Consider the following 23,109-nt stretch of genomic DNA (forward strand, 5'->3'; position numbering starts at 1 on the left):
AGAAGAAGCATCGCCCAACCCTCCAGCATCCCCGCAGCTGCCCACTCCTCCGCTTCCATGTGTCTCCGGGACGGGGGCGGGAAGAGTCGCTGGTACCAGCGCCGAGGGCGCCAGCGGCTGCCGCCGCGTCGGATCTGAATGAACCACTAGGGCGCACCCCGCTCTTCTGCCCGCGAGAGCCGAGCGGGGCGCAGTTGGCGTGAAAAGCGCTCGTGCCCACCTTGCTCGCAGGTGCCCTTGCTGACCTGGGTGATGGCCTTCTCCCCGCGGCTCTCGGCCCTCAGGCTGGCGGCGCGCAGCTGGCACCCGCTAGGGTAGGTGGTGCCGTCGCTGCCGCACACCGGGTAGCGGCTCTTGCACACGCACACGCCGCTCACCACCGGGCCGCCGGCTGCTGCCCCGGCTTTACCCTTCCGTCTCTTGCGGCTCTTCACGCACTCCATGCCCGGCGCGCAGTGCCCCCTGCCGGCGCCGCCGCCCCCGCACGGCTCGCCCTCGCCTCGGGCGCACACGGGGCAGCAACCGCACGCGTCCCGGGTCTCGCCTAGCGGGCAGCCCCGTGGGGGCAGGGGCGGGCAGATGGCCGGCTCGCAGGGGCCGCAGGCGTCCGAAGAGGAGGAAGAGGAGAGGGGCAGGAGCAGGAGCAGCAGCCCGGCGGCGCCGAGGACGAGGGCGCGCAGCGGCGGCCGCTCCATGGCTGGGCGCATTGGCGGCGGCGGGAGAGCGAGTGAGCCGGGTCCGGCTGGCCGGCGCCTTAAACCCGCCGCCCCGCCCGGCCGGGCCGCGGGAACCACACCCCGGGGCGGTGAGAGCGCTGCCGCCCCGCCCGCGCCGCCCGCCCGCCCGCGAGCGCGGAGCCCGAGTGCGCCCTTGGGGCCGGGCGAAGTGGGGAGGCCCTCTTGGGGCATCCGTGCGGGTCGAGGGGGCGCTTCGCTCGGCTTTTATCGGCAGATCTGACCTCTGCGCAGCCCTCTTTCAGCTCATCAGGGGTCACACCATGGTGAGAGCGGCTCCCTCACCCTCTCCTTCCTAGCCTTTCCCAGTCTAGACGTCTATAATTTATAATTCCTAATAACCACGACTTTGAAATGACCCAGTGCTTAATCTGTTAAATTCTCCACAGGCCTGGGAAACCTGGGTAGTGGCTTGCTTTGTGGTTTGGAAAGCTCTTTTAAGGACATGTGGATTTTGTGTTTCCTGTTGGCCACCTGCCCAGTGTGGGCTTAGGTGTCAGGCTACAAGGACAAATAGTGGCCAACCGCTCCTCTTTCTAGAACCTCATAACTGCCTCCTCCTCCGTGGCATTAACAAACAAATCCGAGCGCTTTCTTATGCCAAGCCAAATTTTGTGAGCACTTTGTGTGAGTGCTGTAATCCATGGGAGAAGCTGTCTGTTAACTGAAGTATATATACTAAATTGTATTGGACGTCTGTTGAACTTCCGGAGAACAGAAGCATAGCCAGGGGTAGCAGGGTAACCTGGCTTTTCAGTGGAGGCGACCCTGAGGCACCCAAAGCACCCCCATCTTCTCCAGCCTTCTTGTGATATTTTTCATATAAATGACCTACAGTTCTTCAATCTTTCTGCAAAGAGCTCTCTAAACTCTACTGCAAAGCCTCTTCCTCCAAGAAGATTGGGTCTTTCAAATCCCTTCTATCCAGAAACTTTAATGCCACTTTTGGCCTCGCCTTAGCATATTCTAGAAAAATAGCACTTTTAAAAAAAAGGTTGTATGTTGACATTACAACTGTTAAAAGTCCGATGTAAAGTCCTTAGAGCAGAGTCTTCCAAAACATTCCTGCCTTTGTCTTGCGATAAGAGATAGCAGTTTCTGTGACCCAGTACCCACTGCTAAATTGAAACTAGTGCAGAATGCACTGACATTTTCTCTCCTATTTCAATTTTATTAATCCCGTAGTCAAGATTCGCTAAATTGATTTCACTACTTGTCATGCTTTTGGTTTCCTCAGTAGCAAAGGATTCCATTTCAAGAGGTGATATCAGGACACACCAGTGAGGGAGGGGAAGTGAGCGGGAAGGGAAGAGAGCCAGTGAGGACACATCAACTCAGCTCCTCTAAGGTGGGGTCTGTAGCTAAACAAAGCCCTCAGGCTCTGGGGTGTGTGTGTGTTTGGGGGAGGGGTGAGCCTATGGATGGGTTGCTGTAGCACAAAGGGCTGCATGCCACTGGGTTTTAAAACCCTGCATCAGAGCCAGCGCTGAGAATGCAAGCCCAGGGCACTCTGCTCTGTGGTCACAAGGTGGTGCCTTAGGGGGCAAGTAAAAGAGCAAGCTGGGCTTCTCCTTGTTGAAGGGGATAACCTGGGCTGTACGGTAGCGCTAGTTAACTTGGATAACTTGAAAATGGGAAGATATGTGGTCATTCTGAGAAAAGGCAGGAAAATGGAGCTTTCTTCATCTTCCTTCTCCTCTTCCTCTTCCTTCTTCTGCTTATAAAAGTTTTGGGTTTACAGAACAATCATGCATAAAATACAGAATTCCCAAACATCATCCCACCATCACCTTGCATTGGTGTGGATCATTTGTTACAATTGATGATAGCACATTTTTATAACCGTGTCATTAATTAAAATCCATGGTTTAACTTAGGGCTCATTGTATACTGTAGTTCCATGGACTTAAAAATTTTTTAAAGTTCTGTTCCCATATAGACAATCTAAGATTTCTTCTTTTATTCATATTCAAATGTATATTTCAGTGCTATTAATTGTGTTCACAGTATTGTGCTATCATCACCCCCATCTATTACCGAAACGTTTCCATCACTCCAAATTGGAACCTTGTACCTTTTAAGCCTTAACTTCCCATTCTCTGTACCCATCCTGTGCCAGCTTGAAAGCATTATGTACCCCAGAAAAGTTATGTTTTAATCCTGATCCAGTCTTGTGGGAGCAACCATTTCTTCAATACTGTAGGTTGGAAACTTAAGATTATCTCCATGGAGATGTGACATACCCAATTGTGGGTGTGGCCTATGATTAGATGGAGATGTGACTCCATCCGTTCTAGGTGGGCCTTGATTAGTTACTGGAATCCTTTAAAAGAGGACACATTTTGGAGAGAGTGAGGAATGACTGAAACGACAGAAGCCTCAGAGCTGACAGAGGAGCATATGTAGATTCTTGGAGAACAGTTACTTCAGAGAACAGAGACACGGATATTTGGAGATTCTTGGAGCCCAGGCAGACATTGCCATGAGATGTTAAGTAAGCCCGAACCTGGAGAGAGCCAAGGGAAGCCAAGAGATGAAGGCCAGCCCCAGAGAGATGCAAAATGAGGGACCCTCACGTGGACAGAGACTGAAAGCAACTAAGCCCAGGAGGAGGGGAGCAGCAGATGCCAGCCATGTGACTTCCCAGCTGACAGAGGTGTTCCTGACCCATTGACCTTTCTTAAGTGAAGGTAACCTCTTTTTGGTGCCTTAATTTGGACACTTTCATTTCCTTAGAACTGTAAACTTGTAACTTATGAAATCCCCTTTTAGAAAGCTATTCCAGTTCTAATATATCACATTCTGGCAGCTTGCAAACTAACACACACCCTGTCCCCTAGTAACCTATAACGTAGTTTCTGACTCTTTGAGTTTGCTTATTCTAATTGTTTCAGATTAGTGAGCTCATACAATATCTGTCCTTTTGTGTCTGGCTTATTTCACTCAACATGATGTCTTCAAGGTTCATCTATGTTGTTGCATCGATCAGGACTCCATTCCTTTTTATGGCTGAGTAATATTCCATTGTAGGTATATACCACATGGAAAATGGAGCTTTGAAAGAGAAATTCAACAACTCCTTCTTCCAAGAATGAAGGTCTTGTTACCTTATTCAACTTCAGCTACTAGTGAAATGAACAGCCTAGACCTCCCCATGGTCACAGAGCTGCCGAATGACAGGAGAGAAGTTGAACCTAAGTATGTCTGCCTCCACATTCTCCAAATTTAAGACTAACCGCTACCCTCCTGCTTGTCATGTAATTGGGTGAGGCTCTAGATTACCCATTTAACCTCCTCGCTCCCCAGTGGTATGCATTTGCAAACTGATCTGAGTTTCCTGCTTCAACCTGTTGCCGGCAGAAGTTACCACTTTGGCCCTGTGTCATCATCAGTTAATCACAGGCAGAAACAGCAAGTGTAGTTCAAGGCCAAAGATTATTCAAAGATCAAAAACATTACATTTTTAAAAACTCCTTTATTGTAAAATAAAACAGATACAAAACATACATACAAAACAAATGATTCACTTAATAAATTATTGTAAGGCAAAGACCCTTGTAACCTTGTCTTCTGTTAAGAATAAGTGTGGTGGCTTGGAGTTATGTACCTCAGAAACACATGCTCTTAATCTTAATCCATTCTTGTGGTGTGACCCTGTGTTAGTTTGCAAGATGCTGGAATGCGATATACCAGAACTGGAATGGCTTTTAAAAAGGGGAATTTAATAAATTACAAGTTTACAGTTCTAAGTCTATGAAAATGTCCAAACTAAGGCAACCAGGAAAAGATACCTTAATTCAAGAAAGGCCAACAAGTCAGGAATGCCTCTGTCAATTGAGTAGTCACTTGGCTGGCATGTGCTGGTACCTTGCTCCTGGGGTCCATTGCTTTCAGCCTCTTCAGAACTCCTGTGGGGTTCCTCACTTTGCTTCTCCAGGGCTGGCTTTCATCTCTTGACTTCCCTTGGCTCTCTCCAGGTTTGGGCTTGCTTATTATCTCATGGTGACATCTGCTGGGCTCCAAACATCTCCAAACATCTGTGTGTCTGTTCTCTGAAGCAACAGTTCTCCAAGCATCTGTGTCTGCTCCCTCTGTGTATTCTGAGGCTTCTGTCATTTCTGGCTCTCTCTCTAAAATGTTTCCACTTTCAAAGGGTTCCAGTAAACTAACAAGACTCACCCTGAATAGATGGAATCACATCTCCATCTAATCAAAAGGTCACACCCACAACTGGGCCTGCCATATGTCCTTGGAGATGATCTACTCAAAAGTTTTAACCTACAATATTGAATCAGGATTAGAAGAAACGGCTGCCCCCACAAAATTGAATCAGGATTAAAACATGGATTTTCTGGGGAACATAGTATTTTCAAACCAGCATAGACCCCATTGTAAGTGGGATGTTTTGATAAGGCTACTTCAGTTAAAGTGTGGCCCGAGTGTATCAGGATGGGTCTCAATCCTATTACTATAGATCTTATGGTGAAAACCACAGAGAGAGAGGCCATAAGGAGCAGCCAGAGCTTGGAATTCAGTGGAACTCATAAGAGAAAGGAGAATATGCCCCCATGGGTATTGTCAAGTAAGGGAAAAGCCAGAGAGCCCCAAGATTGCCAGCCAGCCCAGAAGATGCTCTGGAGGAAGCAAGCCTTCTAGCCTTTGAACGTGTGAGCCAATAAATTCCTGCTGTTAAACCAACCCATTGTATGATATTTGTTATAGCAACAGGGATGGTAAAACCACGAGTATAGCTAAGTTTGTGTATGTTAAAATGTATTTTATTCAACTCTTCTGCACCTCTTCCTAGTTTTGCTGAGAGGCTTGCATGAGTTGCAGTAATACGTGTGGCAGAGGATATTGGCTGTCTACCTAAGTCATTCTCCTTCCATAGCAATAGAATTGTGGTGAGGCCCAGGCTGTCTAGCTAAGCTGCATTTCCCAGTCCACCCTACAGTTGGATATGGCTGTATGGCTATGTTTTCACCAATAGAAGATGAGAAGAGGAGATGTAAGTCATTTCCAAGTCATCACCTTAAGACTATAAGAGGGCCTCTTTTCACTCTCTCCTTCAGTTTTATGAAGAGCCCACTCATTGATGACTGTAGATACAGCCTCTTAGGACATGGCAAAAAACAAGATGGAAGGAATGCAGTTCTTCAATGACTTCATGCGGTGGAGCAGCAAGCTGAACTGGAAGACCCTTCCCAGGTGGACATGTGTCAGAATAAACTTCCATATAACTTGCAGCATTGCAGTTTAGGTCTCTCTGTTACAACAATTTCCTCTTTCCCTAAAACTCATATAACACATATGAGTAAAGAGCTGAGAACAGGGCCTCAGTATATAGAACATGTTCAATAAATGATAGTGAAAATGCTTTATTTAGTAGTCTTAATTAATGGGGTTAAACCTAAATCAACTTGCCTATGATCATTGCTTTCAAATGCATTCTGTTGAATCTCCCTTTTTCATCTCTTATTGATATTAAGACAAATTCCATAACTTCCAGGTCATTTTCCATTATAAAAGTTCAGTCCAGGTTAAAAAAGTCCATTCTTTTTATCTGATTTGAAGTTTTTCCCACACCATCACCTGCTAGTCCTAGACTTTAGGGAGCTGAAGAAGGGTGGGGGGCATAGTCTATTCTTTCCCCTTCTTCCTTCCCTCCCCCCTACCTCTTTTCCCTCATTTATTCTTGAGCCTAGGACGGAGCACAGGAAGGAGGAATGGGAGAGGGGATGAAGTGCCATGTCTCTTTAAAAATCTGGCTACTTTTAATCTTCTCACTGTTGGTTGTTGCTGCTTTTCAGGTCTGTGTTGACTAGTTATTACTAATCTGTGAGGCAGGCAACCCAAGGCTGACCTTCCTGTGGGGCTGATGTGTTGACCTTCACTGGCATGGGAGAAAGAAAAAAGCCACTGTGATGTCCAGAAACTAATCTGACATCATAGTTAAACCTCAATGTTATTACAGACTGAACTGATGATAACAACTAGTCCTCAGTGTTATTACAAACCCATCTGATGCTTACCATGGATTGGCTAAGCCATCCTGTTCTCCTGTTGGACATAAACAATCTCACAGAACATCCATTTCAGGCATGGTCAGCCACAACATTCCAAACAACCTCTTCCCTTGCCAAACAATTGACTGCTACTTCTTAAATTAAAGCTTTATCTTCTTCTAGTCTGCCTTCTATCTAGCTAAGATATAATGAGATACCCAATCATAGAATTGTCCCCACTTTCTGACAGCAACCAATCCAGAGGAAACTCGACAAAAGCCTGGTTCCTATAATAGCTTCTTAATATGATGCCCCATGTAACCATACAGTGTCCATTCTCCCTTGCTGTAATTTATTCGGTTACAGGTGTGCTCCTTAGGGGAAGGTGTCTTTGGCTGAAGGGTAATGACATCTAAGAAATTTGCCCTCCAGCTCCATCTCTCCTCCCCTATTTCAGTTCCACATTCTCCCCACTTTACTAAAATTATACTCCAGAGCCCTTTGCAGATGGGTCCTCATACCAGGCAAGACCCTTCTTGGTGGGGCATCTCCAAAACTTTTCAGCCTAGCAACCTCCATCGATCTATGGGAAGTCCATGGTGCAGTGTGGACATCCCCTGTTGCATCCTTCCAAGCCTTGACAGACACACGTCTGCTTCCTAAGCATATGTCCAACTGGAGAATGTTATGATGGGTTGACACCCCATTTGGTGTAGACACCCCAAATCCATGTCTACCCAGAACTTCAGAATGTGAACTTATTTGGAAATAGGGTCTTTGCAGATATGTTTAAAATGAGGTCACTCTGGATTAAGATGTGTCTATCCAGTGACTAATGGTCCTTATAAGAAGGGAAGAATATACACAGAGACACACGCTGATGGAAGAAGTCTATGTGAAGACCGAGGCAGAGATTGGAGTTATGCTGTCACGAGTCAAGGAATGCCAGAAGTCACCAGAAACTGGACGTAGCAAAGAAGGATTCCTTCCTTAGAACTTTCGGAGGGGTTATGGCCCTACAGACACCTTGATTTCAGATTTCTAGCATCTAGAACTGTGAGATAATACACTTCTTTTGTTTTAAACCACTTAGCTTGTGGTCATTTCATTATGACAGCTTTAGGAAATTAGTACAGAGGGATGTCTGTCTCCCTTTCTTGCGAACATCACTGATCTCTTGGACCCTCCTGCTTACTTGGCTTCTTTGGAGGGGAGCAGACATGGGAGGGGAGGGATAATCCATTGCATCCTCCACTGGGTTGTCACCTTTCTTTCATTCCTCCATGCCCTCCTCCTCTGCTTACATAGTATGGAGGGTGATGTGTGGGTGCGGGTTGATTGTGATGGGTCATTTAGTGCTGAGGAGCATTCTGGTCCAATTCTGGGGGGCTCTTTTTAGAACATGGGGTTGCTTAGTGCATGCAACTTTTCACTGTGGAACCTAGTGCCATTTACAGAAAAGGGGAAAGTTATCCTTATTCAGTTGTGTTACAGTGGCTATTTATCAGTTTAACCATCATTTCATTTTCGTCTTCTCCTTCTCCTTCTTCGTCCTCATCAATGATCATTCGTAGGTGATCAGGTGAATGCTAGGAGAGGTGGGATGTGGAGGACTACACCAGGCAGAACGAGCAGCGCACAAAAAGGGGCCTTGCCATGGGAAATCACTTTGACACTTTCCAGCAACCAGAAAAAGTTCAGCATAGCTCAGACAAGGTGTGGATCTGGAGAAACGAGTCAGGAGAGAGGGCCAGCCAACCAAGGGCTTTGCATACTGTGTAGGACTTTGGACTGGATCTTTTTTTTGTTAAATTAGGTTCTCACTTTAATTAGCCAAGAAGATAAAATCATTTTGAAAATACAATGGCCACTTCGATGCAGCGTCCCAGCACACCTTCCCTTGGTCCTCAGTGGACTGGATCTGATGATGAGAGGGGGCTGCCAGAGAATGCAGGGGGAGGCAAGAGTAGGTTTGTGATGTAGGCAGACCATTATAATAGTAAGAGGGGACTGGATTAGAACATGGACAGAACTGAAGAAGAAATGTAATTTCCACCATGTTGGGACTTCTGCTGACTATGTAGTATCTTTGTGCAAAATTGAAACAGTATCCCCACTGGGCAGACGCAGCATGGAGGGCTCAAGTCCAGGTAAACAGATTACCTGTGTGCAAATAAAAAGGCTTCTTTTCCTCCTGGGAGGTGGAAGCTCCAGTTCACACCATCATGCATAGCCCAGCAGGTTGAGGGAAGGCTGAATGTTAGCTTCACCCTTCCCCTGGGCTGGCTGCTTTTGTGCAGTAGGCAGACTGCACAATCTTACAGGGAAGGCCAGCCTGGTTCCAACATTGGGTCTGGTACAGAGTTGGCACTGGATTAAAATAATTTAAAAAATGATAAAAAGAAAGTTCAGTTAGTTAGCTACTGGTGTCGTTGAGGCAGGAATCAGTGAAAGCCTGAAGTAAGTTGGGGAAATGGAAATGGAGGTAGCAGCTGTATCACTTATTGCCCCAACCTAGGACCTTTTTTCTTTTAATCTGCTAGATTAAAAAAAAAAATTTAACATTTTTAATTGGGAAGTATATATATAAAAAAAGCAATACGTTTCAAAGTGCATTTTAACAAGTAGTTTAAGATCAATTTTCAAAGTATGGTGTGGTTTACAGTTCTACAATTTCAGGTGCTTCCTTCTAGCTGCTCTAATACCCTGGAAATGAAATGAAATATCAATATAATGATTCAGCAGTCATGCTCATTTGTTGAATTCTATCTTCTCTGGTATAACTCCTCTTTCTTCTTTGCTACTTCTCCCAATCTTCAGGTGTATTCCGGCAGTGACCATTCTAACTTCTTCATATTGAAAGTGGTATTGACATTTTGGGGTAGACAGATGCAACTGGTTGATGTTTTTGAATAGATTGGTACCTCCGGGTTTCAGGACTTATCTGGCGTAGGAAAACGTAAAAATGTTTTACGTTTCTGAAAAATAAACTTAATGTGTGAAGCTTTTATAAGGTCTCAGATAGAGAGCCCTGGGTATTCTTTAGGGTTTTAAGGAATACTGTTGGTTGGGGGTTGTCAAATCACGGCACTTAGCAAAATCTAGCTGTAGCTTGCACAAGAGTAATCTCTGGAATAGTCTCTGGACTCTATTTGAAATCCTTTAGCCACTGAAACTTAATTTTGTTACATTTCTTTTCCCCCTTTTTGTCCAGAAGGCATCGCATCCAGACAATTTTGAAAGTGAAAGGGGGCATTGTTATTTAATATTCTTGGACAATAGGCATAAACTGAGACTGTCCTGGACAGTAGAGACATACAAACACCCTAAATGGGGGGAGAGTTGGATAAGAGAGATTAAAGAGGGAGACCACAGAAGCCTTGGAAAATAACTGAATGTGAGATTAAGTCAAGAGAAACCTCCAAGTTTCTTGCTTGAGAGGTTGGGTGAAAGCTGCTGCCAAAGCAGGTTTATATTGCGGGAAGATACAAGCTGGATTTTGAATGTGTTGATTCTTTACAAAACCACATCTGTCCTTTTTGGACAGGACCGGAGAGGGAAGGTGGGGTTCCCTAGTGATCATATTACAGTATTTTAGAAATATCGCAGGGCACTTGACTTGGAGTGAGCCTTGATGTTTATTCTTTCCCTATTTATATAGACCCTTCATGACAAAATCTAATTGTTTCATAAAGGACAGAAATTGATTTCTTATCAGTATTCTGCATCTGAGCTCTTAAAAGAGCTACTACTGTGCAAGGAAATGGCCAATAATATCATTGAAAAGGCATTAATAGCCTATAAAATTCAATGTTAGAGTCACGGAATTCAAGGGACTCTCTGGAGGTCAGTTAAAGCTAGGTGACCCTTGAACATGCCATTTGTACTGATCCTAACTTATCAGGGGCCCAGAAATACCTGTAGAACTCTTATAGATCATCAAGGAATAAGACGTTTGCAATCTCCCTTGTATTCTGTTTTATTATTTGACAGACTTCACATTAGGAAGATTTCAAGTGGCCACTGAGTGTGCTAGTTTAATTTGTTATGTACACCAGAAAAGACCAGTGTTCTTTTAATCCATTTCTTGTGGGGGTAGACCTATTGGTGGGACCTTTTGGTTAGGCTATTTCAGTTGAGAGGTGACCCAGACCATTCAAGGTGGGTCTTCATCCTTTACTGGAGTCCTTTATAAATAGGATAAAAGACAGTAAAGGCCGAGAAAACTTAGAGAGAAATACCCTGGAAAGAAACAAGCAAGGACCCACAGGAGCTGTGAGAGAAGGCCATTGAAACCAGAACCCAAGAGAGAAGGGCCAACAGATGTCGTCATGTGCCTTCCCATGTGACAGAGGAACTCTGGATGCCATCGACCTTTCCTTGGAGAAGGTATCCTCTTGTTGATGCTTTCATTTGGACATTTTTCATGGCCTTAGAAATGTAACTTGTAACCTCATAACCCCCCCTTTTTAAAAGCCAGTCCATTTCTGGTATGTTGCATTTCAGCAGCTTTAGCAAACTGAAACACTGAATAACTTCCAAATAGGCACAGTTGCAAAGAAAATTGGGATTTTAAACGCTAATCCTCACTATATAGCATATATCATGTGAAGCTGTTAAAACTGAAAGAGCTTAATTTCCTGGCTTTGAATTAAATATTTTACACTTTAACTTTGGATGAACACCTACTTCTACATTTAATGTAGAGTCCCCTAATAAATAAATTGGAGAGCATTTCTTTTTGTGACAACGAGTAGAAAAATCTCATGGGATTATTCCATAATTAGGCATCATCCTTCTTTTGTTGTTGTGGAAATGATATGATCATTTGGTGGTAAATGATGCAGTATCCCATATTAATCTTCCAGTTGCCTGATTACGTAATTCACCTTGGGAAAGCTAGAGAAGAAACAGATATATGTCCTCATTGTTGCAAGAAGCCTGGAAGAGGACATCAAATCAGGATGAGTGAAATACTTTCAGGGAATAAATGACCCAGTCACAAACTTAATTGTGGACAAAACATTGTGCCTCAGTTTACTTGGGTGTCTCCCAAAGCTTCTAAGGATGTTTATCCTGAAAGCATCAATTCCTTCTTTTCTGAACAGGTGATCACGAGGATGAGAAGATGTTGTGTAATAAAATTCCTTTCCCTAATGCTGTTTTGTTAGAAAAAAACTTGATAAGGTGTCAGAATAACAACATTCCTTTCACTGATGTCAAAGATTCACTTTAAAAAGTTGTTAAACGAATGACACGGATGTTGCTTTATCTACTCCCTCAAGAAAGCTGGTTCCCTGGCTGGTGTGTCAGCATCTTAGTTGAATAACAAGTTAATTCTAGTATTGTAACAGTCTGTAGCTATCAAGCTTCAAACCCAAATTGCTTAACGCCAAATCATCTCCCTCATTAGTGCCTTCTCCTAGAATTAATGTTTAATAAAAATGCTTGCTTTTAAAGAGAAATTTTGATGTGTCGGAACAGTGGGGATATGTGGGAAATTTTGAGTCCCTCTCCTTTTGATTCTTGTTGAGTGTAATTCACTCAAGTCATTTAAGTATATTCCCTGGACAAGTAACATTTTTAGGTTTTCCCCAAGGTTCAAAGGTGAAATTCTCTCTCTCTTTTTTTTTTTTTTTACATGGGCAGGCACCGGAAATCGAACCCGGGTCCTCTGGCATGACAGGCAAGCATTCTTGCTTGCTGAGCCACTGTGGCCCGCCCACAGGTGAAATTCTTGTCCTTATTTAATCTTGGACCCTGAAAGTCCACACGATACATCAAGAGAGATGGTGATTGGTTTAAAAGTCAAGGTCTTTAATGGAGAGTTTCCAGTCACTTCCCTATTGCAGGAAAAATGGTTTTCAGAAGAGACATCCAGGAGAGGGGAGAGAGGATACATTTTAGGAGAAAGGAACTAGTCTCTCCTTGCCCCCTAGCAAAATCACTTGCATTCTGTGTGGGGTCCTAGCTTTTTGGAGTTCACCAGGCAGATTAATGTACAACTGGGGAGTCTGGTGGCAGCCTAAAGAGCCCCAAAGGGTGGGAAGTAGATCCAGTAGTGTCCTGTTAGGTCTTCCAGTGCTGGCGTGTTGGAGGGGCTACATGGTCGCAATGACTCTTGTGTGGGAAACCTTCTACCTCTTTATCCATTGAAGTGAGGGAATGGACGCATGCATCCAGAAAATTGGCTTACTGTGGTGAAGTAACGTTTTCCAGTTTTGTATGCCACTCATCGAGGTGAGCTTGGTACATCTTTCCCAGTCATATTCGTGGTATGAACTCCATTCCAATAATGCCTGTAAGAAGAGGCTCGTTGGGGACTGAATAAAACCTATTCTCAGGTACAACTGCATCTAATAAATGGGAACATATAAAATTCTTAATCTGGGTCTCTTGAGGTAGCACTGGTCAAATGAAGGTTTAGATCAAGATAAGTATTATTGATTTATCACACCTAGTGGGATAAGAATAATGTCAGTCTTAACATTTTTTCATGAAATACTTTAAATTCTGATCTCTGCAACTGCTTCACTCAACCTTTTCCCGTTGACTCCCTGATGTGCCAAAATGAACATCTTCCCGTCCTTTGGATTTGCCATCCTTTCTTTCTCTCTCCCTCTTTTTTTAAGATTTTAAATTCTTTATTCTTTAATGCAGTGCATGACTATATTATTTTTTCCTCATATAGCTGTACATTAATCATCACAATCGACTTTTTTGTGAAAAATAACATATATATAAAAAAGCAATGCATTTCAAAGCACATCACAACAATTAATTGTAGAGGAGATTTCAGACTTTAATATTCCTAATTTTAGGAATATTAATTCCACAATTTTAGGTTTTTATTGCTAGCTGCTCTAAAATACTGGAGACTAAAAGAAATATCAATATTACAATTCAACAATCATACTCATTTGTTAAATTCTACCATCTCTGTATAACTCCACTATCGCCTTTGATCTTTCTATCCCACTCTTCAGGGGTATTTGGACTATGGCCACTGTAGCTTTTTCATGGTGAAAGGGGTTGTCAGTAATATAGTACAAGGGGATGGAACTTGATGTTCTGGAAAGCCAGGCCCCTCTGCATTTCAGGACTTATGTGATCCGGGGACTCATCTGGAGGTTGTAGGTTTCTGGAAAGTTACTGTAGCGCATGGAACCTTTGTAGAATCTTATATAATGCCTTAGGTGTTCCATAGGATTGGCAGGAATGGTTTTCATTGGGGTTTTGCAAGTTATGATAAGTAGCAATGTCTAACTGAAGCTTGCCTAAGAGTGACCTCCAGAGTAGCCTCTCAACTGTATTTGAACTCTCTCAGCCACTGATACCTTATCTGTTATACTTCTTTTCCCCCTTTTAGGTCAGGATGGCATTGTTGATCCCATGGTGCCAGGGCCAGACTCATCTGTGGGACTCATCGCCCATGCCACCAGGAAGACTTTCACCCTGAATGTCATATCCCACGTAGGGATGAGGGCAATGATTACATTGGGCTTAGAGAGAGGGAGGCCACATCTGAGCTACAGCAGAGGTCCTCCAGAAGTAACTCTTAGGCATACCTATAGGTAGGCTAAGCTTCTCCACTACCTACATCAGCTTCACAAGATTAAGTCTCAAGATCAAGGGCTTGTTTTTGTTTTTTTTCTCTCTTATCGTTTTATTTCTTTTTTTTTTCTGTTGTCTTTTTATTTCTTTTTATAAATCGATGCAAATGTACTAAGAAATAATGACTATGCAACTATGTGATGATATTAAGAATTACTGATTGTATATGTAGAATGGAATGATTTCTAAATGTTTTGTTAGTTAATTTTTTTTAATTAATAAAAAAAAAAAGATCAAGGGCTTGACCTAGTGATTTGGGTGTCCCTAATGTTTGACACAGTATCAGGGGTTTCCCTGGTGGTAAAGTTTAATAGTTCCATATTTTTTCTCCTATCTCTTAAGGGGCTATGCCAACACTTTTTGATTATCTGCTTAATATACTCTGGGATATATCCAGGCATTGCATTAAGCTGTACAGGATTAAAGGCCCTCATTCTTATTCTGGGCTCCCTGTGTTTGGATTGTTTAAGTCGTTTTTTTAAAAACATTTTTATTGTGAAATATAATATATATATACACACACACACACAGAAAAGTAATACATTTCATAGTACGTTGTAAAAAGTGGTTATAAAACAGATTTCAGAGTTTGGTATGGGTTACAGTTTCACAGTTTTAGATTTTTCCTTCTACCTGCTCCACGACACTGGGGACTAAAATAAATATCAATATAATTATTTAGCAGTCATACTCATTTGTTAAAACCTGCCTTCTCTGTTATAACCCCACCATCACCTTTATCTTTCTGCCAACCTTTAGGGCTATTTGGACTATGCCCATTCTAGCTTTCTCATGTTGGAAAGGGTAGTTGATAATATGGGGTAGGGGGATTTGTCTGGCCTAGGCACCCATCTGGAGGTTGTGGATTCCTGGGAAGTAATCTTAGTGTGTGAAACTCTTATAGAATCTCAGATAAAGCCCTAGGTGTTCTTAAGGGTTAACAGGAAGGGTTTGGGTTGGGTGCCATCCTCTCTTGACTTCCCATGTGCTATTTCTTCTTTCTCGAATTCTCTCAAGAAACTGAGCATTCATCTCATTCCCCAAACTGTCTTCTCTGTGACCAGAACCCTGCTTCCTTTGCCCGTTTACTGTCTGGGAGTTGTCTTGCTTCGGAACCACAGCCAAGGCTGGAATCCTGACGTTTCTTACCGGGTCTGTCTGACGCCAAGTCTGCCTGTGTGATCTCTGTATGGTGTCTGCCCACACCTGTTGGAATCATTCAGTTACTTCTTGCTGGGCAGCCCTGGGTTTGGCTGTTCATTTGGACAACTTTCATTTGTCTCTTTTCATATTCCATTTCCCACACATGCCCACATAAGAAGCTGCGCTCCCTGGCCCCAACATCTGTCGCTGGGTCTGCCCACAAGAGCTTGCTTCCTCTCAGGGGGCACATTGAGCCCCAAAGTCCAGCCTTTCCCAATCTATCCATCCTGCTCTGCTGTGCCTTTGCCAACATGTTTTTCTTTCCCTTAGGGGGCTTTTAGGTTGGAAGAAAAAGAAATGCTATGACTGGACTTATTGGGAATTTGGCTGCGAGAGTACTGTCATCTTCTTTTTGGGTCTATTTAAAAAGCATTCAGGGGTCAGGGGAAGCAAAAACTATTCCCAAAGTACGAAGCTATCTGCTCTGATTCCCAGAGCATTCCTGCTCATCCTTCAGGTTTTTGCAGGGAGAGCGTTCTCTATCCTTTAGGTCTGGCAGGGTGGGTGGGGGGGCCCTCCTTAGTGAATTCGCCACCTTAGTTTTACCACATTGTATCTAATCACCAAACTAGGCAATCTTGAGGATAATAGTTTTTAAAAAAACTGGTTTACCATTATTATGTGGATGAATGAATGATTAATATCACTAGACACTTTCCACGGGCTAACTCGCATTGCTTAGGAAACCTCAGTTATCATACATTCCTCAGACCAGTCTTTTGGGATCCCTGTTGTTATGGGGTGGATTTTGTCCACAAAAAGATATGCTGAAAAAAAAAAAGATATGCTAAAGTCCTAACCTCCGGATTCCGTGACTGTGACCTTATATGAAATAGGATGTTTGCAAATGTATTCAAGTTGAGATGAGGTCATTCTGAATTAAAGCGTACCTGAATCCATTATAGGTGTTCTTATAAGAAGAGGAGAACATTCTGTGAAGAGAAGGCCACAGAGAGAATTTCGTGTGAAAATGAAGGCAGAAACTGGAGTGATGCACTGACAAACCAAGGAACATTAAGGATTGTTAGCAAGGAAGGCAAAGAGGCAAGGAAAAGAGTCTCCCCTACAGGTTTCTTAGGGAGACCGGCCTTGCTGACACCTTGATTTCAGATTTCTGCCCTTCAGAATTGTGAAGGAATACATTTCTATTATTTTTAAAGCCATTAGTGTGTAGTACTTTGTTACAGCAGTCCTAGAAAAACTCTTATTCCAGTTTCCCACCACTTCCTAGCTGTGTGGCCTTAGATAAGTAACTTAACCTCTCTGTGCCCCACTTTTCTCATCTAAAATGTGGGGAAATTAAATGAGTTATTATACATGTAGCACTTGGGACTTAATTAATCCTCAACAAATGTTAGTATTATTCAATTATTTTCTGGGATTTCCTTGGTGTTTTCATAGGATTATTAAATCAATGATTTTGTCTAAAACTTAACCAATAGAATACAATCAATCATTTATTTGAACCTTCCCTTCTCACAAAGTTGAAGATTTTAAAGTAAATATAGCTTTCCTTTTTTTTTCCTTTGCTTTTTCATTTGTTTCTTCCCCTGTTTTTGGAGAATCTCAAAGTGTTGGAGGGTGGCTTTGTTGGTAGCCCTTAGGGCTGAATGACTTTGCACACCACACTCAGGTTAGAGACAACTAATGTTTGCATTAAGTTTGGTAATCTAATTTTACAAGGCATCCCTTCCCCTCCCCCCATTTATTTTTAAAGCAACCCTATATAAACACTTATAAAGTTCAGAGAGTGGCTGGGACAAAATGAAAACTAGTGTGAGATAGGGCTGGTTGTTCTAGGCCAACTTGCAAAGTCTTATGAGCTGAAGCTCTGTACCATCTACTAATGGGAAGGTCTCTGGGAGAACAACACTTAGAAAGCCTCTCATGTGCTGATCAAGGAGTTCTTCAGTTTTCGGACTTAACAAAATTAGGGAATTCTCTCTTCTCATTCCTATAAAAGAAGAAATAAGGCAGGGTTTCTTGGGCACCAGAAGACCGAGTCCAGTCAGAGCATCATCATCAGGCATCTTGAACAATTGCAGAGCCAGCTAGGAAAAGGCAATAGATGCATTGGAAATGCCCTGTCATTCTTGCCTTGATAATGGAGGGAATGGTTGTTGTATTAATTTTCTATTGCTGTTTAACAAATAACCACAAACTTAGTGGCTTAAATAACACCCATTTATTATCTCACAATTCCATAGGTCATAAGTCCAGGCAGGCTTGACCAGATTCTCTGCTTGGGTCCACTCAAGATGTTGGCTGGACTGGGCTCTTATCCAGAGGCTTTGGGGAAGAATCTGCTTCCAAGCTCATTCAGGTTGTTGATAGAATTCAGTTCCCTTGTGGTTGAAGTACTGAGGTTCCCTCTCCTTGCTGGCTATTGGCTGGATTGCTCTCCAGCCCTCCTATGTGGCCCCATCCATCTTCAAAGCCAACAAAGGCACATCAAAGTCTTCTAGTGCTTCATATCTCTCTGACTTCCTCTTCTGCTACCAGCCAGAGAAAACTCTGCTTTTAAAGGGCTCATGCTATTAGATTAGGCCCACCTGGATAACCTCCTTTTTGATGAACTCAAAATCAATTGACATGAAACCCTCATTATATCTGCAAAATTCCTCTTATCATGAACTAGCATAATACGGGTGTGCAATCTTTCACTATAGTCACAGACCTGGAGATTAAGGCAGAAAATCTTGGGGGTGGGTAGTTGGGGTCATTTTAGAATTCTGCTTACCACAGTTGTCCAATATTTTTTTCTGACATTCATTCTTCACTTAAGCCAAGCTCCATGATTTCCCTTCCTTGCCTTTGTGTGCCTGTGAGATTTGCAGTTTTGCTGCCCATGTCCTTGGTCTTATCAGTGCAACTTTTCCTACAGTCGAAACAAGTTGCATCTCTCTGGGCATAGCTGATCCCTGGGGCTCATCTGTTGGTTTTGGGCTTCAAGGTTTGGTGTTTCATGCACCTGCCTTTGCTTGAACCACACAAGGGGTGACTTGGAAGCAGACAGTGATCAACAGAACAGAGACCAGCCTACAAACCTGTGTGTTTTAGTGTTACATTTAAGTAGGAAATTGCTGCTGTATTCACACACCAACAATTATCTCATTGAATAATTCTCAGACCTTGATTTAGCTGTTATGAATGATATTTTGATAAGGAACATCTGCTGTTGTTTTCAAAGAAATATTGTACCACTAAACTTTGATTAAAAACGGATTTAAAAATTTTAATAGCCCCTTCTTTAGAAGATAGTTAAATGCGAGAAAGAAAAATGTCACTTATTTAAATTGTTTTTTTTTTCTCCTTTGTTGCTCTATTTTAACCAGATTCCCATTAATGACTGTTTAAAACCCAAACAATTTTGGACGCAGTAAATCTAGGTGCATAAATAAGATTACCATACCAATACTGCTGCTCTCACTCTTTTACTATTGATACCTCATTTTATTTTTATGCTTTAATTAAATTGAGTATGTTTTATGTTTCAGTTTGCTTTAAAACAACTGCGGCAAGTATAATTGACACTATTTCATCTCTGTTAGAAAGTGCTGAGTTGAATTAAATGCACCAATTCCATTTCCTTTTACATTTAATCTGCGGAAATACTAAGACAGAAATAATATGAACTATACTTCTTTTACAGGTTGCTCTGAAAAGTGGAAATAATTAACCAATGAGTAATTACTAATAAAGACTGAAATGAAATCTTTATTGTTAATAGGACTCTTATCTACATAAACTAGATATTTAGTGGTACAAGCTAATTTTACTTAGTGATTTTTCCCAAATGGCATATAACACATAAACTCATGTTATTCCATGTATTCCACATAAAGCATAAATTCCAAACACATAATTTAATATATTTTTACTCAAACTGTGATATTTAACCTAAGTATTTTTGGTGGGAAAATGATATTATGTTTTTGTAGAACTCAGCCCAGCAAATTTTTTCTGTTAAAGGGCGAAATAGTAAATATTTTTGGTTTTGCAAGCCATATGGTTTTGCAACTACACAGCCCCACTGTTGTAGCACAAAAACAGCCCTAGGGGAGGTGCAAACAAATGAGCATGGTAGTGTTCCAATAAAACTTTATTTACAGAACGAGTGCTGGGAGGATTTGGATCACGGGTGGTAGTTTGCCAACTCCTACTATGGAGGATAAAGACCAAGTGCTGGCTAATGTTCACAGCTGTGAAGACCCAATAGGCCAAATCACGAATATACTTTTATCGTAGATTTTCTTTTTGTTAGTCTTGCAATATTTGGTCTTAATCTGTTAATTCCTATTTTGGAGTTTCCTCCTACATTTTGTATTTTTAACTAGGGACTTAGGGCCATTAACATAGCCACATGTCTAAATTAAATCAATAAATTATGATCCTGATTAAAATTGGCTAATTTCTCTTCCCTAGTGGTTTAGACTGTAAATACAATATGTTTTTCTTACACACAAACTCGGCTTAAATCAGGCCATATTTTGCAAGCTCTCAGCTCCATATCGTATTTTATGTTTACTTCCAGTTTTGGGTGGGCGGAGGGACATGTAGAGTGAAAAAACCAGGAAGCATTTCTGTTTTGGAATTTGGGGACTGAACACAACTATTTTGCTAATAGAAAAAATGGGAAAGATAATTTCTCCTGGTCTTTTGTGCATGAGAATGTTTTTATCTTCATGCAGAAATGTGCCTGAAAAATGTGAGACACGCCTGACCCACAGTCACGTGATGCTGCCGCAGTGCCTTTGCCATCCGCTGCTTTCTGTAGGCGCAGCATTCTTATTCAGGAGCGGTCGCCGACTTCTATGTCAATTGCTTTGTGGCCGAATAGCTGCCTCCTGGTCTATAGTTGCTGACAGGAGTGTTAGTTATTAAAAGCCTGAAAGGTCAGAGACTGGAAGATGTTAATTTTCAGAGGAGTGTTACATCTGGCCTCCCAAACAACGTTGTACATGAATGGGCCAAGGTGGCCTCGCAGAGGTAGCCGGCTTTCTCAAAGTGCTAATTTTTTTCCACATAGGCAAAATCGCCTTATGTATTTAAACTGTAGTATTAAACAACGCTCTGCAAGAGGTTGTGGGGGCGGCTTTAATAATACTAATACACCATTTCATTGAGGGGGCATTTGTGTACTAGGAATTTTGAACATGTTTTCTCTAATTATTCTACAATGATCACACGAGGTAGGAATGATCGGCCTCATTTTACTTGTGTGAAAATGGAGGCTCAGGGATTTTAAGTGACTTGTGAAAGATGATGAGTGGTGAAGTTGGGATTCCCGCTCAGGCCACTTTGGAACAAAAGCTCTTGTCTTTCATCTGTGATGTGTGTTTTGATTTAGCTCTAGGCCAGTGGTTCTCAAAGCTCAGGCCTTACCCAGAGCAATTAAACAATAGTCTTTGGGTAGAGTCCTGATATGGATGGTTTTCAAAAGCACCCTCTGTGATTTTTTTTTTTGCATGGGCAGACACTGAGAATTGAACCCCCTGTGATTTTAACTTGCAGTCGCGGCTGCACGTGCCATTAAAGGGCAGAGTCTGGAGACAGCCTACATTTTGGTGAAGACTATGCTCATCCCAGGGAGAAATTTTATCCTTATCATTCTAGCTGCCCCTTTCAGGTTATTTGTACTGTCACAGAGCTTTCCAGTGCACTGTTCAGGAACCCCACTCTTTCAATGTAAACCCACTCACAGGAAGCGACATCTTATAGGTGGCCTGGATGTCACACCTTTGTTCTGTCTTACTGTGAATAAGGCTTTGGCCTAGGGATCTGAGATGCTTGAGTTCATATGTCAATTTAGCTAGGTTATCCTGTCCAATTGTTCGGTCAAGCTAGCATTGGCCTGATTGTTACTGGGGGGATCATATGTGGATTTGAATCATTGGTCAGTCGATTGCATCCATGGCTTGTTACATCCGTAATTCACAAAAGAGACTACCTTCAGGAATGAGAGAAGTCTCATCCAATCAGTTGAAGGCTTTAAAGGAAGAACTGACAATTTCAGCAATCAGGAAAAAGACTTCCCACCTTTACTTCAGCCAGTCAGCTTCTCCTGCCAAATTTCCTGAAACCTGCATCAGAGTTTCTAACTTGCTTCCTGCCCTATGGAATTTGGACTTGCCAATCCCCACCATCACACGAACCACTTCCTATAATAAATCTCTTTATATATATAGATTCTTTTGGTTCTGTTGCCTTGTGTAACCCTGACTAATAAGGGGTCTTTGTGTGGCATTTTATTATGTGGCTCTTACCTTTCTCTTGGAAAGAAGCCTGAAGTAAGTCCCTAATAGAAGTTGAAACAAGATGGTTCCTGAGTTTGGGAAAAGGAATGACTAATTCAGAATGGCAGAATCTGGAGAGGAGATGAAATCTGAGATGAATTCCGAAATAAGGTTACGATGTCTATAATGAAATAAGGTTGCACTGTCTAAACACTGATAGGGAATAGGTAAGTTGAGGTGAGTTTTCTGGTAGGGAGAGAACCTTGAACAAAATATGGAAGCAGGGAATACAGAGCAACACAACAAACAATTTTCAGTGCCTATTCAGAGCCAGACATCCTGATACAGAGTGGCCTGCATGAATGAGGTGAGAATGTGCTGCACAAACATTTGTGTACACATATGAGTCCTGGGAGGTGACTCTGCAAAGGCTGGTGAGTCCCTCTGAGACATGTTTCAGTGTCTTCTGGGCAGGTAGATCCCTCTATTGACCGTGCCCCATCTCCAAAGCCCTAGGAGAGGGTAGCGCTCCTGACCTGGCTAATTGGACCAGAGATGGAGGCATTACAGGAGCAAATCCATTTACTGGCTGAAGAATCATGAGATGATCTCTCTTGGAAATTTGAACCAATAAATCCAAAAATTTCATAGTAGTGAGCACTGGGTATAAAAGACGATGTGTTTACTAAGCGCTGACCATGTCTCTCATGCAATTTCAGGGGTTGTATGGTGAACAAGGCAAAGTCCTACTCTCATGGAGCTTACATTAGCATGGGGAAAATGAACAAGCAAAGAAAGAAGAACATTTTGGTAGTAATAAAGTCCAAAGTCATAAGACAGTCATTTGATAGAGTATAATTGGGAGAGACAGATACCACCAAATTGGGGTGGGGAGGGGGTAAGGCCTCTCTAAGAAGGTGCATGGGGCAAAAACAAAACAAAACAAAAACATTAAGAAGGGGAGGAACCCATGAGAGGACTAGAGATGAGAGGAGCTATGGCAGTCCCTGAGAAATTTAGGGAGATTCTTGATGGATTTCAGATTTCTTTGAGCCCCAGAGCTATTTCCTTCCTTGCATTTCTTCAATAACATTCACACACACAAACGCACACGAGCTCACCCACACCCACACCCTTCCTTTAAATGAACTTGAGTGGGTCTCTCGATTTTTGCAACCCAAAGTGCTTCAACTAAAAACAGGGATAAATTCAGGGAGACTCTGAAAAGCAGTCCGCGGGGCTCTGAACTTTGTTCTTTCTCAGAAAAAATGTCTGAGCAGTATAGAGAGCATGTATTCGGGCACTGGTGTTGGGGAA

General features: G+C 42.5%; 1 protein-coding gene across 1 annotated transcript in view; it reads right to left on the bottom strand.

Annotated features, from left to right (window-relative positions):
* IGFBP7 (insulin like growth factor binding protein 7) overlaps positions 1-726 on the bottom strand; it is a 74,303-nt gene extending 73,577 nt beyond the window's left edge. The window contains exon 1 of the mRNA XM_077136973.1: positions 221-726. Coding sequence (XP_076993088.1) covers positions 221-707 — 487 coding nt within the window. The 5' untranslated portion in view covers positions 708-726. The remainder of the gene's footprint in view (positions 1-220) is intronic.
* Positions 727-23,109: the final 22,383 nt, after the last annotated feature.

The sequence above is a fragment of the Tamandua tetradactyla genome, chromosome 19 (assembly GCF_023851605.1).
Source record: "Tamandua tetradactyla isolate mTamTet1 chromosome 19, mTamTet1.pri, whole genome shotgun sequence".
Lineage (NCBI taxonomy): Eukaryota > Metazoa > Chordata > Mammalia > Pilosa > Myrmecophagidae > Tamandua > Tamandua tetradactyla.